The sequence below is a fragment of the Centroberyx gerrardi genome, chromosome 24 (genome assembly GCF_048128805.1).
Source record: "Centroberyx gerrardi isolate f3 chromosome 24, fCenGer3.hap1.cur.20231027, whole genome shotgun sequence".
Classification (NCBI taxonomy): Eukaryota; Metazoa; Chordata; class Actinopteri; order Beryciformes; family Berycidae; genus Centroberyx; species Centroberyx gerrardi.
Genome location: NC_136020.1, coordinates 18,387,817 through 18,415,171, shown reverse-complemented (window position 1 = coordinate 18,415,171; position 27,355 = coordinate 18,387,817). Strand labels below are relative to the sequence as shown.

The window sequence follows — 27,355 nt, the reverse complement described above, 5'->3', positions numbered from 1 at the left end:
ACTAGATAACAGTATGGCTAGATTGCTTTTTTTCAGTTAGAGGCAAGAGTGCTAGGCTTCGAAATATTAGCTTCCTCCTCTCTTACCTCTTGTCCTTTTTCACTGGGCTTCATTTTTTTTTTTATTGTTTTTTAAACAAAGGAATAATATACAAACATTGAGGTAAACAATAGCAGCACAAATAGATCAATTTCACTGGCCTTCAGTCTAATGTTACTCAGCCAGAAAAACGTATTTGGCTCCGCCCACTGAGGTTTAGCTCAACCAATTAGATTCATTCTGCCTCCAGAGCAGCTCTGCCTCCGAGAAATGTTTGTAGAACTGAAACTCCAGTCCAGTCTGCACCTTCATTGCTCTCAGGACAGTAAGCAGTATTGTTTTTGTATCAGTACCATTCGGCGGAGCCAGACTTTGCCTGGAGAAGGCCTGCCTCTGCTGCCACTCATACAGCTGCCACATGGTGTCGTCCCTCATCGACCTCCTCTTCTCCGCTGCCGTGACGGTGGAGGTGGAGGCGGGACGGAGAGCCCGGTCGTACACGGAGCCGGCCACGCTGCAGATGCTGTCGGGCCTCATCATGGCGTTGCGGGGCAGCGTGCGGTAGCCCTCCGGGTAGCGGGGCACGATCTGGGCGCGGTGGCTGGGCATGTTCCTGGGTAAAGTCTGGTAGGAGGTAATGCTAGAGGAGAGGAGAGGAGAGGAGAGGAGAGGAGAGGAGAGGAGAGGAGAGGAGAGGAGAGGAGAGGAGAGGAGAGGAGAGGGATCAACAAACGGAAGAAGGAATGAATGATGCTATTACAGTTTACATTTTAGGCATTTTGCTGATGCTCTTAACTAAATATTAGTAATAGCAATGTGATACTTTCTACTTTCTATCTCTGTCTCTCTTGTCCCCCCTCCACAGAGAGGTCAGAGGTCAGCTACAGAACAGAAGCCTTGGAGCTGGCAGGGATGCAATGTGTGATAAGCTTCAACTAGAATAAGCTTCAGTTCCTAGATCACAAACATTTCAAGCCACCAATTATAATCAAGGATAGAGTGGCAGAAGGGAGTTTTCTTTCTTTTTTATGTTAAGATAAGAGCATATATTGTAAAAATCAATTGAACTTTGAGGAAATGAACAAATATGCACATACTGTAACTGAATAAATGAATGAATAAGTCACTTTTTCAGTCAGTCAGTGACTCATTAATCTTGCCCAGACGCCGCTTTTTTTTTTAGCATAAAACACTTGTTAGGGGGAATCGAACAAGAGGATGTTTACTTCTTTTGCACCAATCAAGTTAACAAAAAAATAAATAAAATACAAAAAATAATAATAATAACAATCAAGCTTGAGGGTTGAGGGGCTTGGTTATGCAATCTAGCTTTAACTTAATGTACTGATGCAAATTTGATTGAGGCATAAGAAGTGTGAAGAACTCATGAGAGATTTACCAGCTCTGCAGCAGATATGAAAACTTCTACAGTGATTTGTGAGTTGCTTGATCTTCAGGCTACTCCCTCCCTCCTCCACTCACTCACATGTAGCACTTATTCATACAATATGACCCGGTTACTGGTTTCAGCTACAAAAAATACTGAAAAATACTGAATAAGAACAACCAAAGAGCGGAGGCATCCACAAAATACACAATAAACACCTGCACTCACTGTTATCCAATACCCACTGAATCAATAACCTTAATCAAAGTGTAATGAACAGGAACCAGCTTGATTACGTGTGTGTGTGTGTGTGTGTGTGTATTTCCATGTGGAGGGGCATGTGTGGGTCTAATCGAACTTCTTTTATTAACAAAGCCCTGCTTCACTTTCACTTCTCGTTTGACCTGGGAACATGAATTAATGAGGAGTTCGTTACCAGGCTAGCCATTAGCATCTAATCATAAAATGGATGTCTTCGTTCTATAGACTGTGGCTTTGACCTTAGTAAGGCGCAGAGTACAGAGTACAGAGTGATATATATTATGGTCGTTGTCACTGCGGCCGCCTATTGCCATTTGTCACCTAGATGGGTAGAGCATCACATGCTCTCTTCATCTCATTTCACCTCTGAAATCAACTGAGAGAGGAGGGGAAAAGAAAGAGAGAGAGAAGAAAGAAAGAGAGAAACAGCTACTTCATGCCTGCAAGTCAACCATTTACATTTCTGAAGCCCTGATCCACAGCAACTTAATAATATAATGAAGTTTATTTGAATAGTACTTATTAAACACTATTAAAAACAGAGTTACAAAGTGCCTCACATAAAACTGAAAAGGAAAATAGCAAAAATAAAATCAGTAGACAGAATAAAAAACATGGTAAAACAAAGCTTGACATGAATTTAAAAGAAAGTGCAATGAAAAATAAAACAATAAGGGAATAAAACACAGTTAAGAAAAACTAAGACGAATGAAAGGCCTTTCGAAAGAAGAATGAAAGAAGATCAACCCAGTAACCTTCTGGTTACAGGACAGACAAGTGTGTGTAAAACTCACAAACCAGAGTTGTGACAGTGGTGCTCAAAATACAATCTGTTACAGATTACTGATTATCTGCTTAAAGATGCAACCGGCAACACAAGACTCAACAATATCACTTTTGGTTTTGTTTGGATCATTTTAGCTCCATTGAGTATAATAATAAATAGACAATTTGTTCCTTTTGTTACAGATTGTAATTTGTATAGTCTCGTTATGATAATTAACAACCAGTCTCATTCATTTTAAGTTGTCCACAGTGTCACAATTTAATGTCCTTCCTTAGTAATCACTTTTTAATTTTTCTTTTTACTTTTTATATGAATCACAGTTGCAGATTACAGTTACCGATACTAACCTTTTATTCAATTTACCCAGGGGGAAAGTTGACCGCACACACATGCTGTTTTGCAACAAACATGCTGCACATTCACACAGCTGCACACATTCACTTATGAGAACTTCCCAGTATAACCACAGTTGTACTGGGAGGGGATTTGAACCAGCAACCTAGCAGTCACAAGCCTGTCATCCCTTTTTTGTGCTAGACAGACAGACAGACAGATACTGTAGCAGCCACAGAGAGCGTGTGATTCACTGTTTGTAGCTAAGAAAGAGTAACTATTTAAGTTATAAATGCACTGACATTGATTCTTGAAATGTAGGAACGCCGAGGGAAAATTATCTCCTTCTGACCCCACCTTAAGTCAAAATAGAGTGGTATTTTGCTTGAAAGCCTACAGGCTATACAGACGTCAATACACCATTTAAACTCCAAAGCAGTGTTTCCTCTGAATTTATTTAGCAGTGGTGCACCACTGCAGCATGGAAATCACCACCACCGCTAGAGAAAATGTGAAATTAAAATCGGCATTGTGATTTAGTCTTACTGTCATCTAAAACTAAAATAAGTAAGTCCAAATGTTTTAGAAGTAATGATTTTATTAGGATTAAAAAACATCTCTAGCACTACAACCTCAACGTGAAACATAACTCAGACCCAAACAGCGACAGATATGGGACAAAACTAGAATTATCCCCCCAAGCGCCACAGCTGCATAAAATTACAGAGGAAAAACTGCTCCAAAGTATATTTAAAACTCATTGTTCAGCTGCTATATGAGGTCAATCTTTGTATCTAGAACTTAGCCAGTTTGAGAGGAAAACATATCTTAACCCAGAGAGAAAAAAACGCCAATAGTGGGACAATCTGCCACAGGGGGAACTATGCTCTTATTCAGGACTGGGCCTTTAATGGGGACATCCACACTGAAAAACACCATTACTCCTGTGATGTCGGACAGTTTCGTATTGATTTTTTTTTAACTTTCGAAGTCTCTCTTAAAGCCAGACATAATAAAAAACAAGATTCTGTCGCTGATGCCAAAGAAAAGAAACAAATCTTGAACTATGTCCAAGTCTGTGGGAACATTTGGCGTATGGGAAAATTAGTATTAGCACTATTGGGAATTAATTGGATAAATTCTGAATTACTAATTTGGATGCAGACTCCACAGACTGGGTCGGTCTCAATATTACAGTCAGTGAAGCAGCCACACTTGCTGACACTGCAGAATAGGGGCTTCATTCTGGTTTTTAACTTAAGGCAAATTTGTTCATGTCAACAATATTCACTGAGCTATCTAAGATCTTAGAATAAGATCTTAGAATAATAAGTAACACATTATTTTGCAATGGCCTGATTCCACTGTATTAACACGTTCATTGACTTTTGGAAAGTTGCCTTCTGGTCAACAGTTAATCACAATTTCATCACATTTTTTTATCACATTTCTTACTGTGTAAGTACAATAGTGGAATAAAGCCATTGTAAAGGAAAGTGTTAATAATACAAAAATGAAAGATCACAATAACATGGATACAAGTGGCTGCTAAATGCCTGAAATGAAAAAGGAAATGTGTGCATTTGGGGGAATTCACCCTTTAAAGTGTAGCAGAAAGTAACTGCAGTCTTGGAGAAGCTTCCTAGTATCCTCACAAGGAACAAAAAAAAAAAAAAAAAAAAAAACTCAGCTGCAGATAACAGATAAAGGGCTGCTAGCAGGCAGACATGCTAAGGGAAGGGAAAGGAAAGACGGTATCTATCACAATCACAAAGAAACACATCGCATCTATGAGGATATGCATGGGTGCACATGTGACACACACACACACACACACACACACACACAAACACGAAAATAAACTAGCTTATTCTTTGCATTTGAAGATCACAAGATGCATACACACACACAAGCGCACATACACAAGCGTCATGGCTTATGCTTTGCAATTCAAGTTCAAGAGACGCGTACACACATGCACAAGCACACACATACACACACACACACACACACACTCTAGCAACGCTACACAGGGCTGTAATCAGTTCTAACACCACTGTATCTGGCTCTGCCCACTTTAAATAATGTGGCTGTTTGCAGAAGCAAGACTCAGTGTTAACAACGATAACAATCAGTCCTACAACAAACTTCCTCTATTTCCCTCCTTTGCGCCGGCCGCTGATAAAGATGACAAATGCAGCTCGGTAGTGCTCAGCTTGCTCTGCTCTCATTACAGTCTCATTTCCATGACTTATTCATGGCAACAGGAGGAGAGAGGAAGAGCTGAGAGCAAATGTAGCCCCGGCGCTCCGCACTTCTGTTCTGTTGTGTTCCTCCGACCGGCCAGCTAAACGGCAGCTAAACGCCAACCCGCCCGACCGAGATACACATCAGCGGCGACACAAAAAGCTTTCAGCTCCCTCTGGCCCGCTAGGTCAGAGCAAGGACAGAGGCAGATAGACAGCCAGCGAGTGGGTGGAGGGGGAAGATAGGAGGGCAAAGCAAGAGATCAAAAAAGGGTTTTAGATCTTCCAGAGCACCGGGCTGCCGGGATGAGAGGTCGCCCTTGGTTTGTAGCCAGAAACTCTGTGAATACCGCAAAGGTGCGAGTGTGTGTGAGGCCGCATTTTTGCCACCGCTCAGCTTTTTTGAAAACAAGTTTGGTGTTCAGGCTCTGAAAAACAAACTATACTATATCTACATAGAATGAAAGTGCAGCCAACCCTTTCAGACTGCTGGGATTTTGATGAGGAGAGCTGTCTACTTTACTATTTGGCTTCTGCTGTCAGAATAATGCTGTTTTGCTACCACCGCAATAAAATAGCTCTGCGATTTAAAGGCAATCTTTTCTGAAAGGAGAAAGTCAGAGTGAATAGCCTCTTTGGTGTAGTGACAATTTCGGAAACTGTTACGTCTGAAGAGATTGATTTTTTTTGCAGCCTGAGAAGTCATGGGTCTCATAGGGTTTTGCTGATACATCTCAGCTGTCTAACTGTTGCTGCTGAGAGGAGCATGGACAGCAATGTTAAATTGAAATTACCAACCAATAGTCTTTCTGCTTGAGCTCCAAGTTCAGTTTTTCAATATATTTTGTTATCTAGTTTTAGTTTAGTTGCACAGTGATAAAACAAAGAGGTGAAGTGTTAAAAAAAAAAAACAGCGATAAAATATAATGATAAAAACACAGAAAGAAGAGAAACAAATTAGTCATTTGTGCGGGTGAGATGTAAAAACTCTAGAGGCCATCTAATCTCAAAACGAACACAAGAAACAAATAAATGAACAAAACAAAACATCCATGATGGCAAGGAGAGATAAAACTGGATGGGACGACTGAATTTAGACAACAGCAGAACGTAACATGTTGTAACACAGTAGAACAACAATAAGATGCAGAAAATGACAAGAGGAATAAAATAAGAGGAATACGACTGGTGCAGTCACAGCTCAAATTCATCCTTGGAGGACTGAAACCTTACAGTTGGCTGTGAGAGAGATCCGGCCTCCCACAGCCAGGCTGCCATCTTCTCTGGCTTATGCTTCTCCCTCTGCTGAGAGACTGGCTGGCTGGCTGTCTCTCTCTGCTCTTAACCTGCTTACTCAAGTAAACTGGATTTTGGGTCGACACATGTAAACATCATAACTTAATTAAGAATAACCCGATTATGAGAAACCCCGTTAAGATGCCTGTCTTACTCGCATATTAAACAGGTTAGCGTGGCATGGAAACACCTTTCACTTTTGGTTTTCCCCAAACTCAGACTTGCACAAGGTTATGGGTATGTTAAAATGTATCAATAAAAAATAAGCTGGGGAGCAGTAATTAGTATTACTATTGAGATCATCTTCTCTTTCCCCTGAATTAGAAGTAACCTATTAATGAACTCCCATTACTTTTACTCTTTCATGGTGACCTCATGCTGCACCAGTAGGCGTAAATATAAATTTCTAACCAATAAAACCATCAGATTTCTGAACAGTCCCGCCCCTCTGCACCACTCCCATCAAATAAAACTGCCTTTCTCTCGCTGACTCATATTCCGTTGTTTTAGACTTTTAAAATGATCCCTCACTGCAAGTAAAGATGCCGTTTCATGGGGTCTTTAACCTGAATATAATAAGCATAACCTTATGCATACAATCACAATGAATAAGGCAAACACACGCAGTGCAGCTCGTTCTTTGGACCTGAAGATGAAGAGACATATGAAGATACATGCTCTCTCTCTCACACACACACCCTCACGCAGTCTCACCTCCTGTTGTCGTCGTCCAGTCCTCTCCTGTGTGTGCGGACCCAGTGCTCCAGCTGCTGCATGGAGCTGGTCCTGGACAGGCCTCTCTCCGCCTCCTGAGCTGGAGCCGGGGCTGGAGTCTTTCCTGCCCCCCTGGCCAGGCTGCCGTCCACCTCCGCCGGGCTGCAGTCCCCGGGCTGCTCCCCGGCCCCCGGCCTGGCCCCGGCCCCGGCCCCGGACCCGGACCCGGAGCCGTTCACCTGCGGGGCCTTGTGGAGGTTGAGGGTGGCCTGGCCCTGGCGAGAGGCCGAGACCGCGGCCGCAATGGCGGCGGCCTGAGCCGGCTGCAGCTTGATGCTGCTGATTTTAGTCAGAGACCTCTCTGCGCTCGGGTCCCTCTGGAAGCCGTACTTATCCCCCTCACGAAGCGTAGCGTACTTGTCTCCCTCTCTGAGCGTAGTGTACTTGTCTCCCTCTCTGAGCGTAGCGTACTTGTCCCCTTCTCGGAGCGTGCTGTATTTCTTCACTTCCTTCACAGTGCCGTATTTGTCCACAACCTGTATGGTGCCGTACTTGCTCTCCGTCTCCCTCAGCGTGCCGTACCTCTCTGTGTCTTTCAACGACGCCTGTCTCTTCAGCTCCTTATGAACAACATATTTCTGTCCGTCTTTCTGGAGAGTGTGCCGGTCTCCCACTTTCTGCAGTGCAAACTTTTCTCCGTCCTTCGTGAGCAAGTACTTCTCTGCGTCTTTCGGCGGGGCGTATTTCTCCTCCGCCGGCGGCACGGTGTACTTTTCATCGACTTTCTGGACGGCGTACTTCTCCAGATCTCTGTGAATGGCGTACACCTCTCCGTCTTTCTGCAGCGAGTATTTCTCGCCGTCCTTTCGCAGCATGTACTTCTCTCCGTCCTTGTGCAGGAGGTACCTCTCGCCGTCCTTCTGGAGCATGTAGCTCACCCCGTCTTTCTTCAGGGAGTACCTGTCCCCGTCTCTCTGTAAGGTGTAGTATTCCCGCTCCCTCTGGCCGTTGTGTTTCTCCGGATCTTTTTGCCGCTTGTCGTCGGCGCGCGACAGGGAGTGCTGTCGGACGGGCTCGCGGTTGCGTTCGTTGTTTTGGATCTCGGGCCGGGTCAGGACTCTGTGGTTCAGCAAGTTGTTCAACTCCTGAGGCGTCCGCTGGTCCACTTTCAACTTGTCCAATCTGGGAAGAGAGAGAGAGAGAGAAAGAGAGACAGAGAGAGAAACAGAGATGTGCAGGGACCAAGAAGAAAAGAAAAAAAATCTCAGGGATTTCAAATATAACTTCTTAGTTCAAGAAATAAAAGTTTCGGTTGAAGCTAGTGTCAAAGCCCCTGTGTTTGTCTGACAGCCCTTCTCTCTCTCTCTCTCACTCTCGCTTTCTTTCTGTCTTCCCCTGGACTTCCTCTCCTTCTCCCTTTCCGATCCAACCCTATCTACTTCAGAGAACAGAGAAGAAGAGAAGCATCAGCCCAAAGTTTTCATCGACGTGAGTGTTGCAGCTGTGCCACCATCTTCTGCAGCTTCTCTCTCTCCCTGACAGAACAGGGACTCAGGGAGGACAGGGGGGAGTTTGGGCTAGCTGAGTCTCACTCTATTAAGGATAGTGAAGAATTATGGCTTTTTTCTTAAAACCGACTACTTTTGGTTAGGCCACTCTTCATCTCTTCCAGATTTGACTACTACTTAATAAATACTACTACTACTACTACTAAATAAATACAGATTGAACATCAGACTGTGAATGCATGCAAGTAAATTTCTCTTCACCCACGATTTCAGACACCGTCCTCCACACCACTGCTCTTTTATTTTGTCACACTTTATCGGCCAAAGATGCATCATATAATATTGGAGAGTTATTCATGCCTTCATTTCGTCACGGTTGGATTATTGTATCTCTCTGTTCTCGGTCTCTCTCCTCTCTACAGCTAGTCCAGAAGGCAGCTGCCAGGATCTTAACTGGCACCAAAAACGAGAGCATATTTCACCAGTTCTTGCATCTTTGCACTGGCTGCCTGTTAGTTTTTAGAGTTGATTTTAAAATTTTACTGATCACTTTTAAAGCCCAGATGGGTTTGACCCCTTGTTATATTCAAGACCTTTTAACCCCTAGATTTTGGAACAACCTACCGGAAGAGATTAAGCTGGCTAAGTCTGTTTCTTCTTTTAAGTCTCTCCTTAAAACTCATTTTTATAGACTAGCCTTCTTGTGATTCTTTTACCATTCCTCTCTGTTCTATTCCTATCTGTTCTATGTTTTTAACTTTTAACTTTTTTAGTTTCTGTTTTTTTGTACTGTTGTGTACTGCTTCTTTTATTTTGTAAAGCACTTTGTAAACTTTGTTTTGGAAAGGTGCTATATAAATAAAGTTTATTATTATTATTATTATTCTCCTCCATATGGAGAGGAACAAATGACAGGCGGAACTAGTTTTGTGATGTTTTGTGAAGGAACTTAATCAAGCAGACACACTATTCACCTGATTGGTTAACGCCTGTGTTAACCAGTCAAGTCAATGTGATTTCAGCTGTATTTTATTTTACTATGCTCTCATTCTGGTTACTCTTTAAAAGAAACATGGTGGCGATCTGGCTCAACCATCTCTCTCAGCCAACGCCACCATTGGATACATTTTTGTTTGTGGGCGTGTCCCTGTGGTGTGCACCGACCTTCTGATTGGTTCAGTGTGGACGAGCGCAGCGTCTGTCATAACCTTCATCCAGGACTCCATGTCTTTGGCTGTGTCAGTGCAGAAATAATAGGTCCGCATGTTGGGGTGAGTGGCCTGGAAATGCAAGGAGAGAGAGAGAGAGAGAGAGAGACAGACAGACAGACAGAGAGATAGAGACAGACAGATAGATAGATAGATATAGACAGACAGACAGATAGAGTCAGAGAGTGAGAGAGACAGCAAGACAGAGAGAGAGAGAGAGAGAGGGAGAGAAAGAGACAGAGAGAGAGAGACAGAGAGAGAGGGAGAGAGATAAAACATGAGTGTGAGAAGCAGCTTTGGATGGCGACCTTGAGATACCAGCAGGGAGTCTTTACATCAGCTGCGTTGGCAGAAGAGTGTGTTTTTATGTGTGTGTGTGTGCGCGGGTGTGTGTGTGTGTGTGTGTGTGCACACGCACGCTGCTGCCTGTTTCCTGCCTGCCTCTCTCTGTGTGTGTTTCAGCTCAAGTGCAAAAACACCCAAGTGTGAATGTCTTCAAGGCTGTTTGAGTTCTCTTTATTTATCTTGGCAAAGGTGGAGCTGCATAAATAAGAATGGCACGAGGTGCCGCCCTAACTAGTTAGTGTTAGTGTGTGTGTGCATGTATGTTTGTATGTGTTGTGTATGTGTGTGTGCACGTGCGCTAGACAGCTGTGAGTAACTGGAAGGACACACATGGGATCTTTTTAGAGTCACAGGAATACTGTACAGGTTAGACTATAGGAGTTCAAATTTTCCTCTATTTATATACAAACATGTTCAAAGATGTTTGATGAAGACATGCTTAATATTGGATTGACTGGAGTGGTTACATTTACAGTTTAACGCATCACAACAGGGCTCGGTGTTACTTGGCTCTCCTCACTAAAAAAATACTTAAATCCTTCCAAGTTTGCATCATTTGAACTGGAAAGCATCCACTTAGCAGGTTTAACTCATTTAAATTAGAGGAGCTGCTGCTGTCAACCAATCAGGGTCCAGTATTGTGACTGGTCTGCCTCGGAGGACTTGGTCTTCAAATATAATTTCAGTAAATATCGTTTTAACTAAGCTATCTTTATTATCAAAACTCAAATTTCTAAATTTTCAAAGAGCATTATTCTTATCCTGAGCCATAGTAAAGCTGAAAACAAAATAATGAAAACTGAATATGGGACCTTTGAGATCATTCGTGCATAGGACAAGGTTTCATCATTATCACCACCACTAATTTATGTTTCATCAACGCATTATCTCAATAAAGAGAGAAAGCAAACATGGAGGTTTCCATCATTCCTGATGCACTGTAACATTAAAAGTACATATTACAAAATACATAGTAGACCATATCGAGAACATAGGAAAAAGTAACTTTTTAACAGAAAAGACAACAAATGGATCCACCTTGAAGGCGTATTTCCTGCTGATGTGGTCATCCACCGACAACATGGAGATGTGGAAGCTGGGCAAGAGGATGCTTCCCAGGATGCCCTCCTCTTTGTCATCTGCACCACAGAGGAAGAAGAGTCAGCATGTTACCCGCGTTCTAACAGGAAGGGCAATATATATATTACAGCGGGACATTTAAACGTCCAAACTCGTATTGACATGCCGGAACTAGAACTGCTGAAGCTTGAGGTTTGGATCAGGCTCAGGTTGAGTGGAAATAAGATTATTAGTAATTTATTAGTCGCAAATTAGTTTAAGGGTTCAAGTTGAGGGTAATAAAAATCAATGAAACTATTCCCCTTGGGCTTGGTTCATGTTTGGCTCTGATTAGGATTTTGGGGGGAGGTTGGGATGGGAAGTCACACTCAATATAGGCCGAAAGAGTAAAAGTCAAAAATAAAGTTGCATATTTTGGCAGTGTCAAACACGGGGCAGAAATTCCCATTTTCAGAGAACACCCTGATATGTTTTCCACGGCCTCCCGATTTTGTTGTCCGGAGGATTTGTAATGTGTTGTTAAGTCTCTCTTTTGACTCTCTGAACACGGCGGTATACCTTTATCTTGTCCGCGGTGTGATGGCTGACTAGTCTAACAGGATGAGATGGAACAAAACCTACTGGGGCTTATCAGGGAACGGCAGACAGAGAGAGAGAGAATGAGATGATTGGGCGTACGCGCTCTGTCCGTTTTCTGTGTGAAGTACAATCTTCTTTCCCTCGCTGTGTGTGGTGCACAGCATGAAACACACGCACAGCCGAGGACGGGCTTTCCAGAGGCTGCAGCACAAAGAAAACATTGCTTTCTGCTCTGTTTTTTAAATTTTTTTATTTTTTTTGCTTTCACATATCAGAAGCCAAACAGTTGCAAAGTACAAAAGACATCTGCTCCATTGCCATGAACACATTACAGTCGACTCGCCTAACCAAGTAAATATTTATTGATACCACATGAAAAAAGCCTTGTAACAACAATCTGAACTGATGGATGTTAGGATGGTAATGACTGCATCGTTCCTATCGCCTCTCTGCGCTCTCTATACGAAGTTGCGGTTTTAACGGAGCGTTGGACTAAAAACTAAAGGCGGTGTGATGCAAACAGAGACACGTCTGCTGCACCGACTGCAGCAAAAACCTACACAGCCCCGAGCCAGCACTGCTGTTTGCTTTAACCAAGCTTGTACGGTGAGCCTCGCAGCTCTTCCTTCCCGCTCTCTACTGCTGAATTATTGAGATACAGAGAGAGAGAGAGAGAGAGAGAGAGAGAGAGCAAGAGAGAACAGAGAGGGAGAGAGAATGAGTGAGCTGGCATGCAGAGAGATAGGTACATACCGCAATGAGTGGGTGTTTTCTTTATAAACACTTTTTTTTTGGGGGGGGGGGGGGATTGACATTTCAAGGTACTTTAATAGTCTCGCTGAGGTTTCCAGGAAAGGCCGCAAACCTGTTATGCAAACTTATGTTTGGCCAAATGAGCTCCTGGAGACAAAGACTGTATCTAGATGAGATGTACACCAGGAGAGATGCTCGAAAACAGACTCCTTATCGTCCCCGCTCATGCAAAAAGAATTAGGAAAAACAACTCTAAACTCTGCAAACACCACCCAACCTGAGTGACAGAAGGTACTTAAAATAAAGTGATAGAGCAAAGAGAAGAAAAATGGAAAGAGAAGAGGTTATTATCAGAAAGCCGAGCACGTCATTGTCCTTCCTAAGGACGCCTCCTCTCTCTCGTCTCTCGCTGGCTAAGCCAATAAACATCCAATTCTCCCCTGGGTTTGTCATGAAAGCGGCCACTGATTGCGCCCTGGGAGCGGCTAATTTGTCAATTTATGGAGATGGGAAAACTCTCTCAAGGGTTTAGGAGACACGAGGAGGAAGAGATGAGCTTTTCTAAACGTAAAGTTCCAAATTGGTGGTGGTAGTGGGTGGGCGTTACAACTTTGGGTCAAAGCAAGGACTACTACTTTTAACTGGCAAGGACACTTGAGGCAGGACGGCCTGGCGGTAAGAAAGCCCGTCCCGTAACCCAAAGATCACGAGTGCGATCCTGTGGCTCTGAATAAAAGCATCAATTAAATACATTTAATTGAAACGACAACATACATTTGGATGCGTGTGTGTGTGTGTGTGTGTGTGTGTGTGTGTAAGCTCCTCACCGCGGTAGTAGAAGAGGCACATATCAGACAGAACGAACCACCTCTTCTTCCATAGCTTCATGCCTGTGCTGTCCTGGAGGGGTCAAAGGGCACAGGCCATCAGTCAGTCAGTCAGTCAGTCAGTCAGTCAGTCAGAGGGTAGTAATTACAGTGAACACACTCTCTCTCTCTCTCACATACACACACAATTTCTCTCTTTTGATCCTCTCTTATTTCACTCCTCTGTTCACCTTCTGTCTCTCTCTCTCTCTCTCCCCCTCTGGCTGCTTCTATTAACCAGCTTCTATCTCCTCCTCTGAGACAAATTGCTCTGTTTTATCTCTTCATAACGCGGTGACAAATTTGCCTCTCTGGCGCTCGGGGCGAAGGCCCGCGCTTTGTTCTCTCCGCTGTTGCCCCGGCTCTTTTCTCTCCGCCTGTCGTAATGACTGCAGCGCTCGACGGCCCGCCTTTATCCGCCACAATAACGAGTTCAAGACCGTCCGTTTGTTCCACTCGTGTTTTTAGCGCGGTTTGCGACGCCTCCTGCGCCGCCTGACGCACACACACAGAGCTACAAAGGAAACGGAGCCTTGGGTAAACAGGAATGACATGTTCTGCGTTGAGGGAGCACTTTGCTTGACAGGTTTTGGGGGGGGAGGTGTGTGTGTGTGTGGGGGGGGGGAGGGGAAGGCGGGGTAGTGTGAAGAGTAAATCGATTTTACTCTCAATGTGACTACAGTGAGTGGCGGTGAGAGAGGCCGAGGCCGAGCTGAGATGGAGGTTATTGACAGCGGCTTTTAACTCGGGTTGGAAGCTGCGGCCGGGCCTGAATGTGCTCGATGAGGTTCTCCTCGGGGGAGCTCACGCTGCTCGGAGGTCCAGAGACCGATTGACGGATTGACCCGCAGCAGATCTCGGCGGAGAGGAGAAAATTGCTCAACTTGCACCGAGCGGGTGGAGCGGGTGGAGCGGTAATGAGCGAGCCTAGCTGAGCCTGAAGCGACCCGACCTCACAGAAAAACGTGAAATGAGCACGACTTGTTAACAGAAAATTACGTGTCGGTGGCACATAAAAGAGTTAAAATTGCATATTCCCAGCACAAAACAGTCACGTGAAGGAGACACGGCTATAAACAGGAATAGTGCCACATTGAAGTAGCGCAGTGGAAAGTAACGGTGTTGTGGTCGGGTCGCCTTCGATGCTGGTTTCAATTCCCAGTGTTGACGAAGGAAATTTCTGCCGTGATTTTCATTTTTAGCGAACGTTTTTCTTATTTAACCGTGACCAAAGCCTTTCCCTGACCTTAACCAAGTTGTTTTAGTTGCATAAACTTAACCGTTAACCAACCTTTGGAACGTAATTTAATTTGTGGAGGAGGAATGTATTTAAATTAGAGAGGTGGAGAAACTTCATTTTCACATAATACGTGTCCACAGCACGTAAATCGGCCTTTTCGGAGTTCGCGTTCATTTCACGTATTTGTGTGAGATCATGTTGGCCTCAAGCTAGGTTAACGTTAGCTAACGTGCGGTCGAGCCCGGCGGTGGAAACAGCATCCTCCCATTTTCTTGAGTTCCACAAGTATTTTTGGCAGCAGCGCAGCGTTCGTTGGTTTCACTTCGTACTCATTACTTTAGATGTGAAGTGATTTAACAAATGTGAAACTGTCGTGTGTGTGTGTGTGTGTGTGTGTGTGGATGAATGCATCGAAAACAATAATTACTGCATTTTCAAGCTTTTGTTGTTTGCACTGATAAGAGCCTATAATGCAAGTTAATCTCTCTCTATCTGAAGAGCTGTACATGCGTCATTGACTGAACTTTGTCAAATGAATTCAATCAATCTATTTAATTTGTGAACACTTCCACACACACACACGCCAACACATCCTGTACACTCCAGTGATCTGAAAGGTAAATTGCAGGAATATTACTTTGGGTACAAGCAGCTGTACTCCTGCTGAAGCCTCTCTGCTGTACCTGTTTGTAAAGCCAGTTGCTCCTGACCGCCGGGGCATTGGGGTTTCTCTTGATGGAGTTGGACCTCTTGCCAAAGTTGTGAACTTTTTTGGAAGACCTTGAGGGCTGTTGAAATACATGAATGAATAATGAATGTAGAGAAACAGTATAAACAATACAGATAATTCTGCATATTCAGTATGTGACCCATTGCCTTGAATCCAGGCTCATTTAACTCATTTTACATCAGAATAGGTCTGATCAAAATACTTTTTTTTTTTTTTTTTATCAATAATTAATAATTCTAACAAAATTATTTATAGACCTTTATTATGCATCTATGAAAACAAAAACAACCTATCTCCCACATTGTGCCTGTTTTTACATGTTGGATCCCATATAGAGTAGATAGAGAACTCCAAAGATATCAAGTGTTTATATATAGTATCAGTTTTGCTCCCCCATCCAAATACAAAGATCTAACATGAAAAGTGTTTGGTGCATTGGTTGGAGGAAAGCTAGTATACAAATAAAGCAGCTTTTCCAGCAGCTATAAAAAGCAACAAGAGAGGAAGATGTATTCAGCTCATTAAACAAAGCATATTCCACATCCCCCATATATCATGGCTCACTTACTGAAAAATGCAGCAGTGCAGTAAGGCCGGGTGATGCGGCCAAAAATCTTATGCTATTTTCTTTTTTTTCTTATATCAGTCAGTAACAATAACAGACAATAACCAATGCTACAGAGAGTCCTTTTATAAAGTCAAAATTTAACATAAATAGGACAAAATTACCATACAAAAACATAAATACTACTGTGTTATTTCTGAAAACATGAAAATATACAGTATATATATATTTTTAAGTCTAAATCCAAATAGAAATGCGTGAATAAAATCAACACCATGTATATTTCTTGATAACAGCCTGATAAAACATATGACTAAATGAACATATACTGTCTAGTGTTTCTAAAAAAATTTTAAAATATCTTTAGATGTAGTAGACAAAATCTCTAAATGGGAAAAGCTTGTTACTTGACCGTCTTTTTTTAGCAGCACTTGCCTGCATGCTGTCATTGTGATGTTTTTGGTTGAGGAAAGAAGCCACAACTTAATTATTTATTAATTATTTATTATTTATTTTCCAGTGTTAACGTGGCAAATGTTACCCCCAAAATTGTGTTTTATCAACCTGCCCTAAAATGCAGCCTCTTTTTCCAAAGGCATTCTGTGTGTCATTCATGTAAGTGTGTTTTTTTTTTTCCCACGTGTGTCTCGAGCAAAGCAGAGCGCTGGACCCGTACAGCTCGGCCATAAATAATGACTGCTCATGAATGCATAAAGATATGCGGTGTTATACTTTCTTTTGGTCAGTGTAAGCAGAAGTAACACATCACTTATTCATGAAAGCACAGAACTTCTGATTTGATCTACCCATGCATATTTATTTCCCCGGTTTATTAACCATTTATAAATGGACACGCTGTACAATCTAACGCCGCAGTGACCCGAGCAAGATGACGCGCTCGCCGCTGATATAGCTGAGTCCGCCTGCCTCGTGCTCCCCGCTCCCCAGCCAGAAATGAACGGTAATTACACAACCAGGAACCGATTCCACTGAGGAAAGGCACCGAGCGCTGGGAGTCGGTGACAACTGAACGTCATCGTGGCTGAGCATGTTGCCGTCAAACAGGACCTCAGTCTCACCTCTAGCACGGCCTCGTGGGATCGGGGTCGCTTCCCCCTGAGGACACATCGACTCTTTGCGGACGGTAAAAGGAACGAAACATGTCGAAGCTGCATGTCAGTGGGAATGATGCAAGTTTAAAGTTCCTGTGAATTCCTTCCATGTATCCCTTCCATTCATTCTAAGCATAATCAATACAGAACAACTGAATGTGCAAAATATTAGAGACATCTTCCTGATATTGAGTTGCAGCCTCTTTTGCGTAATCTACATCTCAATTGTCTCAAAAGATCCGTATTTAACTGCTTCTCTTTATCTCCATCTCCTCCTTTGTGATTGGTTGAGATTTAATGAGGGGAATCAATTAGGGATAATGGCCTTTTTTTTTTTTGCCTGGCTTTTACCCTCATGAACAAAGTTTCCCTAATATGTTGAACATTCATTGTAGTATTGTATACTAGTATGGTGTGATATAGCTTTCTTTTATACTATCTTTTAAGAGTATTAGTTAATTTGTTACTTACCTGAAAAAGTAACTAGTTACGTGACTACTTTTGCATTAACCACTCACAAAAACATGCTATAGAAATATGGCTTGTGCTGCCCAAGTGTGTTGTCGATCATCATTTTAAAATACAAGACTGGTGCTGTGTTTTTAAAGCGGTAGTAACTTGTGATGGGCATTTGTCATTATTTTTGACATTTTATAGACTAAATCATTAATAGATGAATTGAAAAAAGAATCAATAGATCAATCGATAATGAATATAATCATTAGTTGCAGCCCTAGAACGGTATAGTATAGCGTAGTGTGGTATGGAATAGTAGTGTAGTATAGTACAATATTCTCAGGTTTGGTAAAGAGGTGATAAAGAGGTGTGAGTCAGGTGACGGACCCAGCAGCCGCCCCACCGACCCCACTGACCCCACTGACCCCACTGACCCCACCGACCCCACCGACCCCACCGACCCCACTGTGCTGTGACTGACCCGTGAGGAGGAGGGGGTGGTGGTGGTGGCGGTGGTGGCGGGGCTGCCGGGGAAGGTGCTGTAGTCTGAGCCTCCGGTGTAGTTGGACGCCTCGCTCATGGTGCTCATGGGACGCTCCTTCTTGTCACTGCTGCTGCCCTGCTCCGACGAAGCCTTGGGAGCCGTCCTGAGGCAGGGGGAGAGAGACAGAGGGAGAGAGAATGAGAGAGAGAGAGAGAGAGAGAGAGAGAGAGAGACAGACATTCACCTCGTAAATAGAGAATGTACCAAGCAGCACATAAGGTAAGAGCTTTAGGGTGCGATCACCTACAGTTTGTTTTCTTTGGTTTGAAGTAGAGTGGAAAAGTTTACTTTGTTGCAGTTTTGTATTTGGTTCGTTTAGGTTCACCCTTCCCAATTACAGTAAACCAGGGCTTGTAAATAAAAGTCACATGATTCACAAGTAGCTCATGTATTGGACAGAGTTTTGGTGACCTGTCATCCTGCCAGGTTAGAGGTTTTAGTGAAGGTGGGAGTCAAAACAAATCTGATTCCAGTCTCTGTAACTTAAGATAAACATGACGGACTTGTATTCAGAACACATGAAGAAATAGCTGAATATGAATATACTGTATGTGGTACTTTTATATCACTGTCTCTTTGTGTTTTACTGTATGTAAAGCACTTTGTAATAACAATAATACATTTTATTTATATAGCGCTTTCTCAATAACTCAAAGCATTTTACAGCATAAAAACAGCATTAAAAAACAGTTTAAGTTTAAAACAGTTTAAGTATTAAGTACTTTGTAAACATTGTTTTTAGAAAAGTGCTATAAAATAAAGTTATTATTATAATTATTGTTATTCAGTCCAGACTGCGGTTTGCCCTTGGTTCATTTTGTTATGCTAGGCTTTCCAAGCATGAGGAACTGCTGGCTATCAGACGTCAACATCTGTCTACTTTTACCCATAAACCCTTGTGTTTTGGGGTTGTTTCCTGTAGTTCTCTCTCCTAATGAGCCGCACCACAGTTCTCTTGTTAGAGGACTGAGACTCATATTTTCAAGCGTCTCGGTGTCGTTATTTGGTGCCACCTGAGTTCGAATGGCATTGTTCTCACCTGGACAAACAAACCAAACTAAAGGAGGAAACTAAAGGAGAGTTTGAGTGAGCCGCTCATGCCTGGTGTGAAATCACCCTCACTTGAGTTAGTTCAGTCTGCTGAAATAATGGGTAAATGTGTGAGTTTGCGGGCAGATATGCGTGGGCATGTGTGTGTGTGTGTGTGTGTGTGTGTGTGTGTGTGTGTGTGTGTGCTGTATCCTGGCTGAATGTGCTCCAAGATGACAGAGAGGAGTCGCTAATCTCCGGGGCAGATTCTGCCTCCATGTCAATCTGCGAGGCCAGTCAGCCAATCAGCCGGCCTCCCACCTCATCAAGCAGAGCCTATCCTCCTCTCTTAATGACACACTATCTCTGTTAGGGCCATTAAAGAGAGGGAGAATGACAACGAGACGAGAGGAGGAGTGGAGGAGCAGAGCAGCGCGAGCGAGCGCGAGCAGAGAGGGGAGAGATGGAGCAGAGAGCAAGAGAAATGGAGATAAAGAGAGTGAGAGCAGAGAGACAGAGGGAGGGAGTTCGCCGCATGAATCACAGCTATTATTCTGTGGGTGTCACCTCTGATATATGCCTCCACGTCCAACCAATTTAAATGGCCTGCCAACTTGGTCTGACAAATTGAACCAGCTCAAAGTTTTTCGCCCCACTCGAGTGGAAGGACAATAGCTAATGCGAGAAAAAGAAAGTTCAAGGTCCCCGAGTCTGATTAAAACTACGGCGCAGTGACAGCTTTATCTCCGCTCACAAGGTCAGCAGAACGTTAGCAAAGCATGTCGATGAATCTCATTGTTTTCGCAAATGAGAATATAGCTAGTTCCTATTCAAATGTATCGTCAAGACGGCGGCGGCGGCGGCGGCGTCCTGCATCTTGCGTTTCCCGCAGATGTGAGCTCCATTTGTATTCCGAGTGATCCACGTTGTTATCGTTGTGGACTCAGAGCCTGGGACCGCTGCCAGTCCCTTAGATACTGCTGAACGCTGCCTGGGCTGGTGACCTGGTACACAACAACATTTTGTATTTTTAATTAAAGCTATCCCTGAAGATGGAAGACATGGACAAGACAACACAAACACAGACAACAGCCAGTGTCTCAAAACGGTTGAGAAATGCTAGTTTACACTTTATCACTTTCTTTAGCTGCGTAACCACCCAGCCGCCAATTGCCTGCAAGACAAATGTGCGGGACGGCGATTTCTTTGGTGGAAGGTGTGTGTGTTATCTGCTCAAACTGCCTCTGAGACCCACAGATGCACTTAAAGCTCAGTGTGTGGTCCCAGTTTTGCGTGGAGACATACACACACACACACACACACACACACACACTCTCACATACAGGCTGATGCTGCTGATAAAAACGTCGGTGTGTCTCCCAGGAGCGCCTTCTGTGTTCGTCCCGCATTGCTGATTAGATAAGATAGCCACAGTAACAGGCTCCTGGGTGAAAAATGGACGTTTTTATCTCTCCTCCGGCACTTTCTATGCCGTCGCAGAAAGCTACCTAACTTACCTCCCTCTACCTTGTTTTCACCTCACCTCTCTCCTGCATGTCATTCATTCTCCTGCACGTTCCTCCCCTCCTGTTCTGCAGCAGTATTCAAAACTACAGCCTGTCGTCCGTAATCCCTAATTAAAACTAGTTTAATGTTAGAGCACATTAGCGGATCTTTTTTATTTTCGCTGATAATCTCGTTCGCAGAGCCGCCCCAGCCCACTCAGCATCTTTTAGCTTCCTTGCAGCCAACAGGGAACCCACATCTTCGCAAATTAAATGTTGGAAAATTGAAAGACTAAAACTGACTCATGTAAAATATCAAACAGAAATATCAAGCCCTCATCGTGTCAGTACAGAAAAAATATTCCTAAATCTGGCTTTAAATGTCAAATTACCATTAGAAAAGAGGCAAAATTTATGCAGAAGATTTAAATTTGTCTCCAGAAAAGTTGATGGCATCCGTTTGACCCGTTCAGCATAATGAATTTTTAAATAGGAAATTTTGTATAGTGCTGGATATTTGCAACAGTTATCCATCCCTCAGTTTGGCGAAACCACTTAAGGCTTGTTAGCTTGTCACATTTAATACTTAACACTTAATAGGGGTTAAATTACTGGCATTAGTTAAGGGAGCTGCAGCGGTGAATTGAACTTATGGCTAATTATGCCTTTTAGAGTAGTTTAGGGACGTGAAGGCCCCAATCCAAATTTCACACAGGGCTTCCCAAAAGCTACACAAGCAGGTCGGCCCCTGCTGCAGCGGCTAACTGTTATTACAACAATTTGTCAGTGTTTACATTATACTCAGCTCCAATTTCATGCCATACTCTCTTTCTCTATTGATGCAGAGAACCTCACATCAAACTGAATGCAATATTTGTTTCAATTTTCCCTGCTCATAAGTACACATACATATCTGATTACAACTTAAAGGACCGCTTCACCCATTTTCAACCTTATCTCTATGTACTTGTAATAGTATGACATGCTTATATAAACCATTACACGTCAAATACGCTCTGTATCTCGTAGGCAGGCTCTATTCACCACCATTTCTTGAACAGCAGCAAGAAATACTACAGCTTTAGTTTTCCTGGTGTCAAAGTCTCACAGTTTTATCTGGTAAAAATGAATTATTAGAGGTCATGAAGCCGAAATGAATCTTTCTTGCTACTGCTCGGCACCGTGCTTGCATCATCAGGTGAAGGATTTGGGAGGATGAATGTGATGAGATACAAAGAGTATTGACAAGTGTAATGGTGAATATAGGCATGTCACACTATGGCAAATTAATAGAGATAAGGTTGAAAATCTGCAAAGGCTTTTTCTGAAATGTCCTCCAGTCCTCATTTCAGCACAGATCTGATCCACCTAGCAGCATTTATTTTCGCATTAACAAAATTTCAACTTCTAAAACTTCTCATTCCTTTAACTTCACACTGCTGACAGATATGTTTCCTACAGTCTGGTTTCAAAAAACAACATTTATTAAAAACATGGTGGATTGAATATTTGCCGAAATGAGGACTGGATGCTCTACAAGGTGTGTATGAAAGCAAGGAATCATTTAACTGCCAAAGTTGGGCAGACAGTTTAACGTGACGCTCTCTCCTACATGAAGAAGAAAAGAGAGAGGTATACTATCGCATTAGAGTGAGGTATACTATATCAATGTGTTTAAATATCCTAACACCCCCACAGCTTCAGCTTGGGGGGTGAAAGTGCCAGACTGTTCACTCACAGCAGCCTGGTGACCCCCGACTGACTTTATACCACTCGTCACAGTATCCAGAATCAGAATACATTCATTATGAAATATTTTTCGGCCTGGCTGTCAGCATTAAGATATACAATTCTCAATTGCCCGTGTGTGAAGTCTCTGTAAGCGATGGCATTTAGCCTTTAGAAAACAGGGAGCCATTGTGCCAGAGGCGGATGTTCTGAAATTGCTCCCATTTTGTGGTTATGTCAGTGGTGGTGAATTGTCGGCCAATTGATTGTGTGTGAGAGAGGAGGCCATCACTTGCCTCTGGTGACAAGAGCCCCCTCTCTCTTTTAATCCTTCCCACTGTCTCATCTCGTCTCCCTTTTCATCTTTCAATTGCTCTGCTATCTTACCCTTTATTAACCTTTCTTCTCTTTCTCTCGCTCCCTTCACCCTAACCCTTCCCATGCTCTTTCCTTTTTGCCGGTCTGTTTATTCTCGCTTCAGTGACTCGCTGATGAAACTGGTGTGTGTGAGCGCGGCTGATACTGGCCGTTACGACCGGCCATCTAAGCGGGATCAGAAAGCTTATAGGAACGAACAAAATGGGAGTTTTCCCCTGATCCATTTGTTTGTGGTGAGGCTTCCCAGCGGTGGAGGCACCAGTGTTTATTTGCTCTGCATGTTTCTGATGTTACTGACAAATTCTGTTTAAGCCGAGTGTCGTAATTTGTTCTTTGGTCTGTGTGTTATCTTGCTTGTGGTTTCAGCCATAGAGGAATTTCCCACTGTGAAAACAACAAAACAACTTGTACTACTCCTACTCCTACTACTCCTACTACTACTACTACTACTACTCCTACTACTACTACTACTCCTACTACTACTACTCCTACTCCTACTACTACTACTCCTACTACCACTCCTACTCCTACTCCTACTACTCCTACTCCTACTACTACTCCTACAACTACTACTACTCCTATTCCTACTACTACTACTCCTACTACTACTACTCCTACTCCTACTACTCCTACTACTACTCCTACTACTACTCCTACTCCTACTACTCCTACTACTACTCCTACTACTACTACTCCTACTCCTACTACTACTACTCCTACTCCTACTACTACTCCTACTACTCCTCCTACTACTGCAACTACTCCTACTACTACTCCTACTCCTACTACTCCTACTACTACTCCTACTACTACTACTCCTACTCCTACTACTACTACTACTACTCCTACTACTACTCCTCCTACTACTGCAACTACTCCTACTCCTACTACTACTACTCCTACTACTCCTACTACTACTCCTACTACTACTCCTACTACTCCTACTACTACTACTCCTACTACTACTACTCCTGCTCCTCCTACTACTACTACTCATACTACTCCTACTACTACTACTACTCCTACTACTCCTCCTCCTACTACTACTACTCCTGCTCCTCCTACTTCTACTCCTACTACTATTACAACGAACACTACTTTTTGACCTAAACAATGTAATAAGAGAGTCTGACCATCAAAGGGGTAGAAAGTATCTGACTAATTACCTATTTAAGTATAATACTGGTGTTTTTTTTAAGTTTGTGCCAATGATCTAGGTTGCCCCTCTCCTCTATATTCTTCCTGGTTCTTCTTCCACACAGTCAGTATAGTAGGAGATATCAGCGCTCTTTTCCTCCCTTCAGAAGAAGACATTTGCTGCTATTCATTCCTAGTTCAAGATGAAAAATAACTTCCACAGAGCGAGAGAATCCATCACCAGCCAGAATTTGATTTTGTCAAAGTTTCTGTCATATGGTTATTTCATTGTGCCCAAGTTGAGAGTTTTCATTATCAGAGTGAACATTATGTTAGACATTATGGTACTGTCAATCTCAGGGAAATAATCCCTGCAAAACATGTCGCCTTACAAACTGTCACATCCATGTGTTTTTATTTAGGGCGTCTTTGCAGCTAATTTCAAGCTAGGTTTGACACGGTAAAATATGAACTTTAAAAAACAATGAAAAATGAGAATATGTTAAAAAAAAATCTAATTATATGCAGTATGCATTGGGGGAAATTGTAAAAAGTAGGCAGAAATGGGCTATAACTCAAAATGACACCAGTATTCTCCTTTAAGGTAATTTCCTGTACCGATTCATGCATTTTAAGCGACATTATCCTCTAGCTGTGAGAATTACTTGAGGTGTATTTTTCAATAATGGAACTCTCCTCCCTTTTATGTGTCTGGATTGGATCAATAAGTCTTAGTTTTTCTAAGAGACTTGAGCTGTGAGCTGGGAGGAGAAAGAGATTCATTCACATAGGATTGCTTGCTGTGTTGTGATGTGTTATGTGTGTGTGTGTGTGTGTGTGTGTGTGTGTGTGTGTGTGTGTGTGCGTGTGTATGCGAGCAGTGAGAAAAGCACGGTAGCAGTCTGTCACTCTCTGAGCCCACTTGATGTCATCATTTCAGATGTAATACAAGCCACTGCTGAGGGAATAAAGGGTTTAATTTGATTCAGACGGCAACAAAGCGTTAGTTCCTATCAAATTACACACTGGGTTATTATTCAGTGAGGAAAGTTTTACTTTGCCAGCTGCATGCTGGAGACAGATCACATGGCATACACATTAATCATCCAGAATATCCCTTTGCATTAGCGTGGCATAGCGGATCATCAGGCAATTCAACACACGCAGAGTCTGAAATAAAGTTAGTGTCAGGAAGGGGCAGAAAAAAAGAAGAAGAAGAATTTCCAAGCAGAGGAATGAATACTGGAATAAAAGATGAATGCAGCTCAAGACAAAGCTTAAAGAGGCATCCTGACTGGTTTTGAATTATAGTCTGAATAAAAAATTACCAGGCAACTGGAAAACTGGAAAAATGATCACACTGATTGTTTACTTACCTGAAAAATGTCTCGTTATCATGAATAGCATTCTACTATAAAATCAACAGATTAGGCTGATACTCACCAAGATTTAGGTGACAGTTTGTTTTAAACTTGCACATGGTTCACATGGACTTACATTTACACACTAGACTGTCAGGTTGGTTTACGCTTACACCGATTAAGACCTTAATCTGATTAAGGAATTTACATGGCAATTGCTATAGTATTGCTTTAATCAGATCTGATTATTAGTGTGCATGCAAACGTATCCAAAGCTAACAAGCTGTTTTTCAGTTAAGGGCCATTCAAAGGGAAATCCAAAGCTAAAAAAAAGCTGTTTTTTCAGTTAAGGGGCGTAACAAAGCAGCAACGTCAAGTTTTCAAGTCACTAACAATAGCAGACTAACATTCAAAACATCAAGGCTGATAGGGAAACTAAAGCCAAAGCAGTTCTTCAGGCCCGCGTTAACGGTGTGGAGGTTCATTACCTGGTGAGAGCCTCTACGGGCTTGTCAGGGTGGACAAGCTTTCCACAACTCACACTAGAAACAGAACAAGGGAGGGGGAGAGGATGACAAAATAAAAAGAAATCATATAGCGTCAGGTTCAACTCAAATTCAGTCGAGGTATACATGATAAAAATTTTTTAATTTGAAATCATAACATTAGGGAAAACATGAAACAATAAGTGAATGAAGGTACTTCTCACATTGGGCAACTGTAATATGATTTGGTTTTGTATGCACAAATGGATGGCGGTTAGCTTTACGTGTGTGTGTGTGTGACTGTGTGTGTGTGTGTGTGTGTGAGTATGTGTGTGTCCATTTGATAGCAGGAAGCTGTAGCAGTCAAACCCAAAACACTTTGTTGTTTTAAACACCAATCTATCAGTGCCTCCCTTCAGGCAATCTGTTTATTAATTTAAAGCCATGCTATTTCTCCTTCGGCTTTCCCAGACGCAGCTTTGATCAACTCATCAGCCAACCGCTGCTCAGTGGCTCCCATTAGCCTACAACCACTCTCTCTCTCTCTCTCTCTCTCTCTCTCTCTCTCTGAGATTTTCAGCCTCCTCTTCCCTCTCTCACTGTCTGTCTTGTTATCATTCTGTTCCCCCCCCCCCCCCCCCTCTCTCTCTCTGTTGTTTGTACAATCAGACAACCAAAGACGTGAAAGCAGAATCTCTGTTAATAATTAAGGGAGGAGACAGACGGAGGAGGCAGGAACAGAGACAGAAAGAAGAAAGAGAGAGAGAGAGAGAGTGTCAAAGGGTCAGAGCCGAGGCAGACGGGTTCGACGTGTCTTTTGAAACTCCTAGGCTTCTAAACTTGTTAGGACAGGGAGACGAGTACGCCATTAACAAAACATCAGGGGGGTGAACAGAACAAGATATTAGAGAGTTGAATATATCACAAAACAGAAAAAAAAAAACAGAGAATCATTAACAACGGCAAGAGCTGCAGAAGCGCACAGTACATCCTAATGAGATGAGAAGAAAACTTCCCCTGGGGATAAAAAACAACTTTTTGGATCTGGATATTATGAATCTCTTAATTTTAGCTTCTTATCACTGAGAGTGACATTTTAATAGGTGAAGAGCTGTGGAGAACTAACTCCCATTAAAGAGCCCGAGGCAGAGCAGGAGCACAAATCCTATTGTGATTCAGGAGAAGGAGGTGAGGAGGCGAGAGACAGTGAAGGAGGGATGGAGACAGAGTGAGGCGGCGAGGGGAAAGAGGTGGAGATTTTAATCCATACAAACCGTACGTGTGTGTGTCTTGTGGGAAACTTCACCTTGCAAAAGGTAAATTCAGCAGACTAGCTGGAATAAGGGAGCCACCTCGAAGTTCAGCGAAAAGTCACTTTTATTAAGTGTGGAGGGAACATGTAGGGGGCGTTGAGGAAGAAATGGAAAAGTACCTGCACTTAGCAACATTCCTATATGCTCACTATATTACAAACGCATGTTGCTCTCCCAAGCTTTGTTCAAACCCACAGAACTTTATTTTAAATTCTAGTCAAGATCCCAAGGTTTCCAAAGATACCAAATATGTCATGCTGAATTACAGGGAAACATGTATAAAATGATGCACAAACATCTAGATTTTTTCCATTTGATGTAATGGTGCAGCCATAAAAACATGGCGTCTTGTATTTACATATTTCACTCA

General features: G+C 42.8%; 1 protein-coding gene across 1 annotated transcript in view; it reads right to left on the bottom strand.

Moving 5' to 3' along the window:
• Positions 1 to 27,355, bottom strand: part of LOC139913080 (pleckstrin homology domain-containing family A member 5-like) — a 166,718-nt gene that overhangs the window by 25,206 nt on the left and 114,157 nt on the right. Inside the window, exons 5-12 of the mRNA XM_078281997.1 lie at positions 25,676 to 25,729; positions 18,017 to 18,152; positions 15,326 to 15,430; positions 13,364 to 13,436; positions 11,163 to 11,263; positions 9,736 to 9,851; positions 7,064 to 8,245; positions 393 to 679 (exon numbers count right to left, since the gene is read on the bottom strand). Coding sequence (XP_078138123.1) covers positions 393 to 679; positions 7,064 to 8,245; positions 9,736 to 9,851; positions 11,163 to 11,263; positions 13,364 to 13,436; positions 15,326 to 15,430; positions 18,017 to 18,152; positions 25,676 to 25,729 — 2,054 coding nt within the window. The remainder of the gene's footprint in view (positions 1 to 392; positions 680 to 7,063; positions 8,246 to 9,735; positions 9,852 to 11,162; positions 11,264 to 13,363; positions 13,437 to 15,325; positions 15,431 to 18,016; positions 18,153 to 25,675; positions 25,730 to 27,355) is intronic.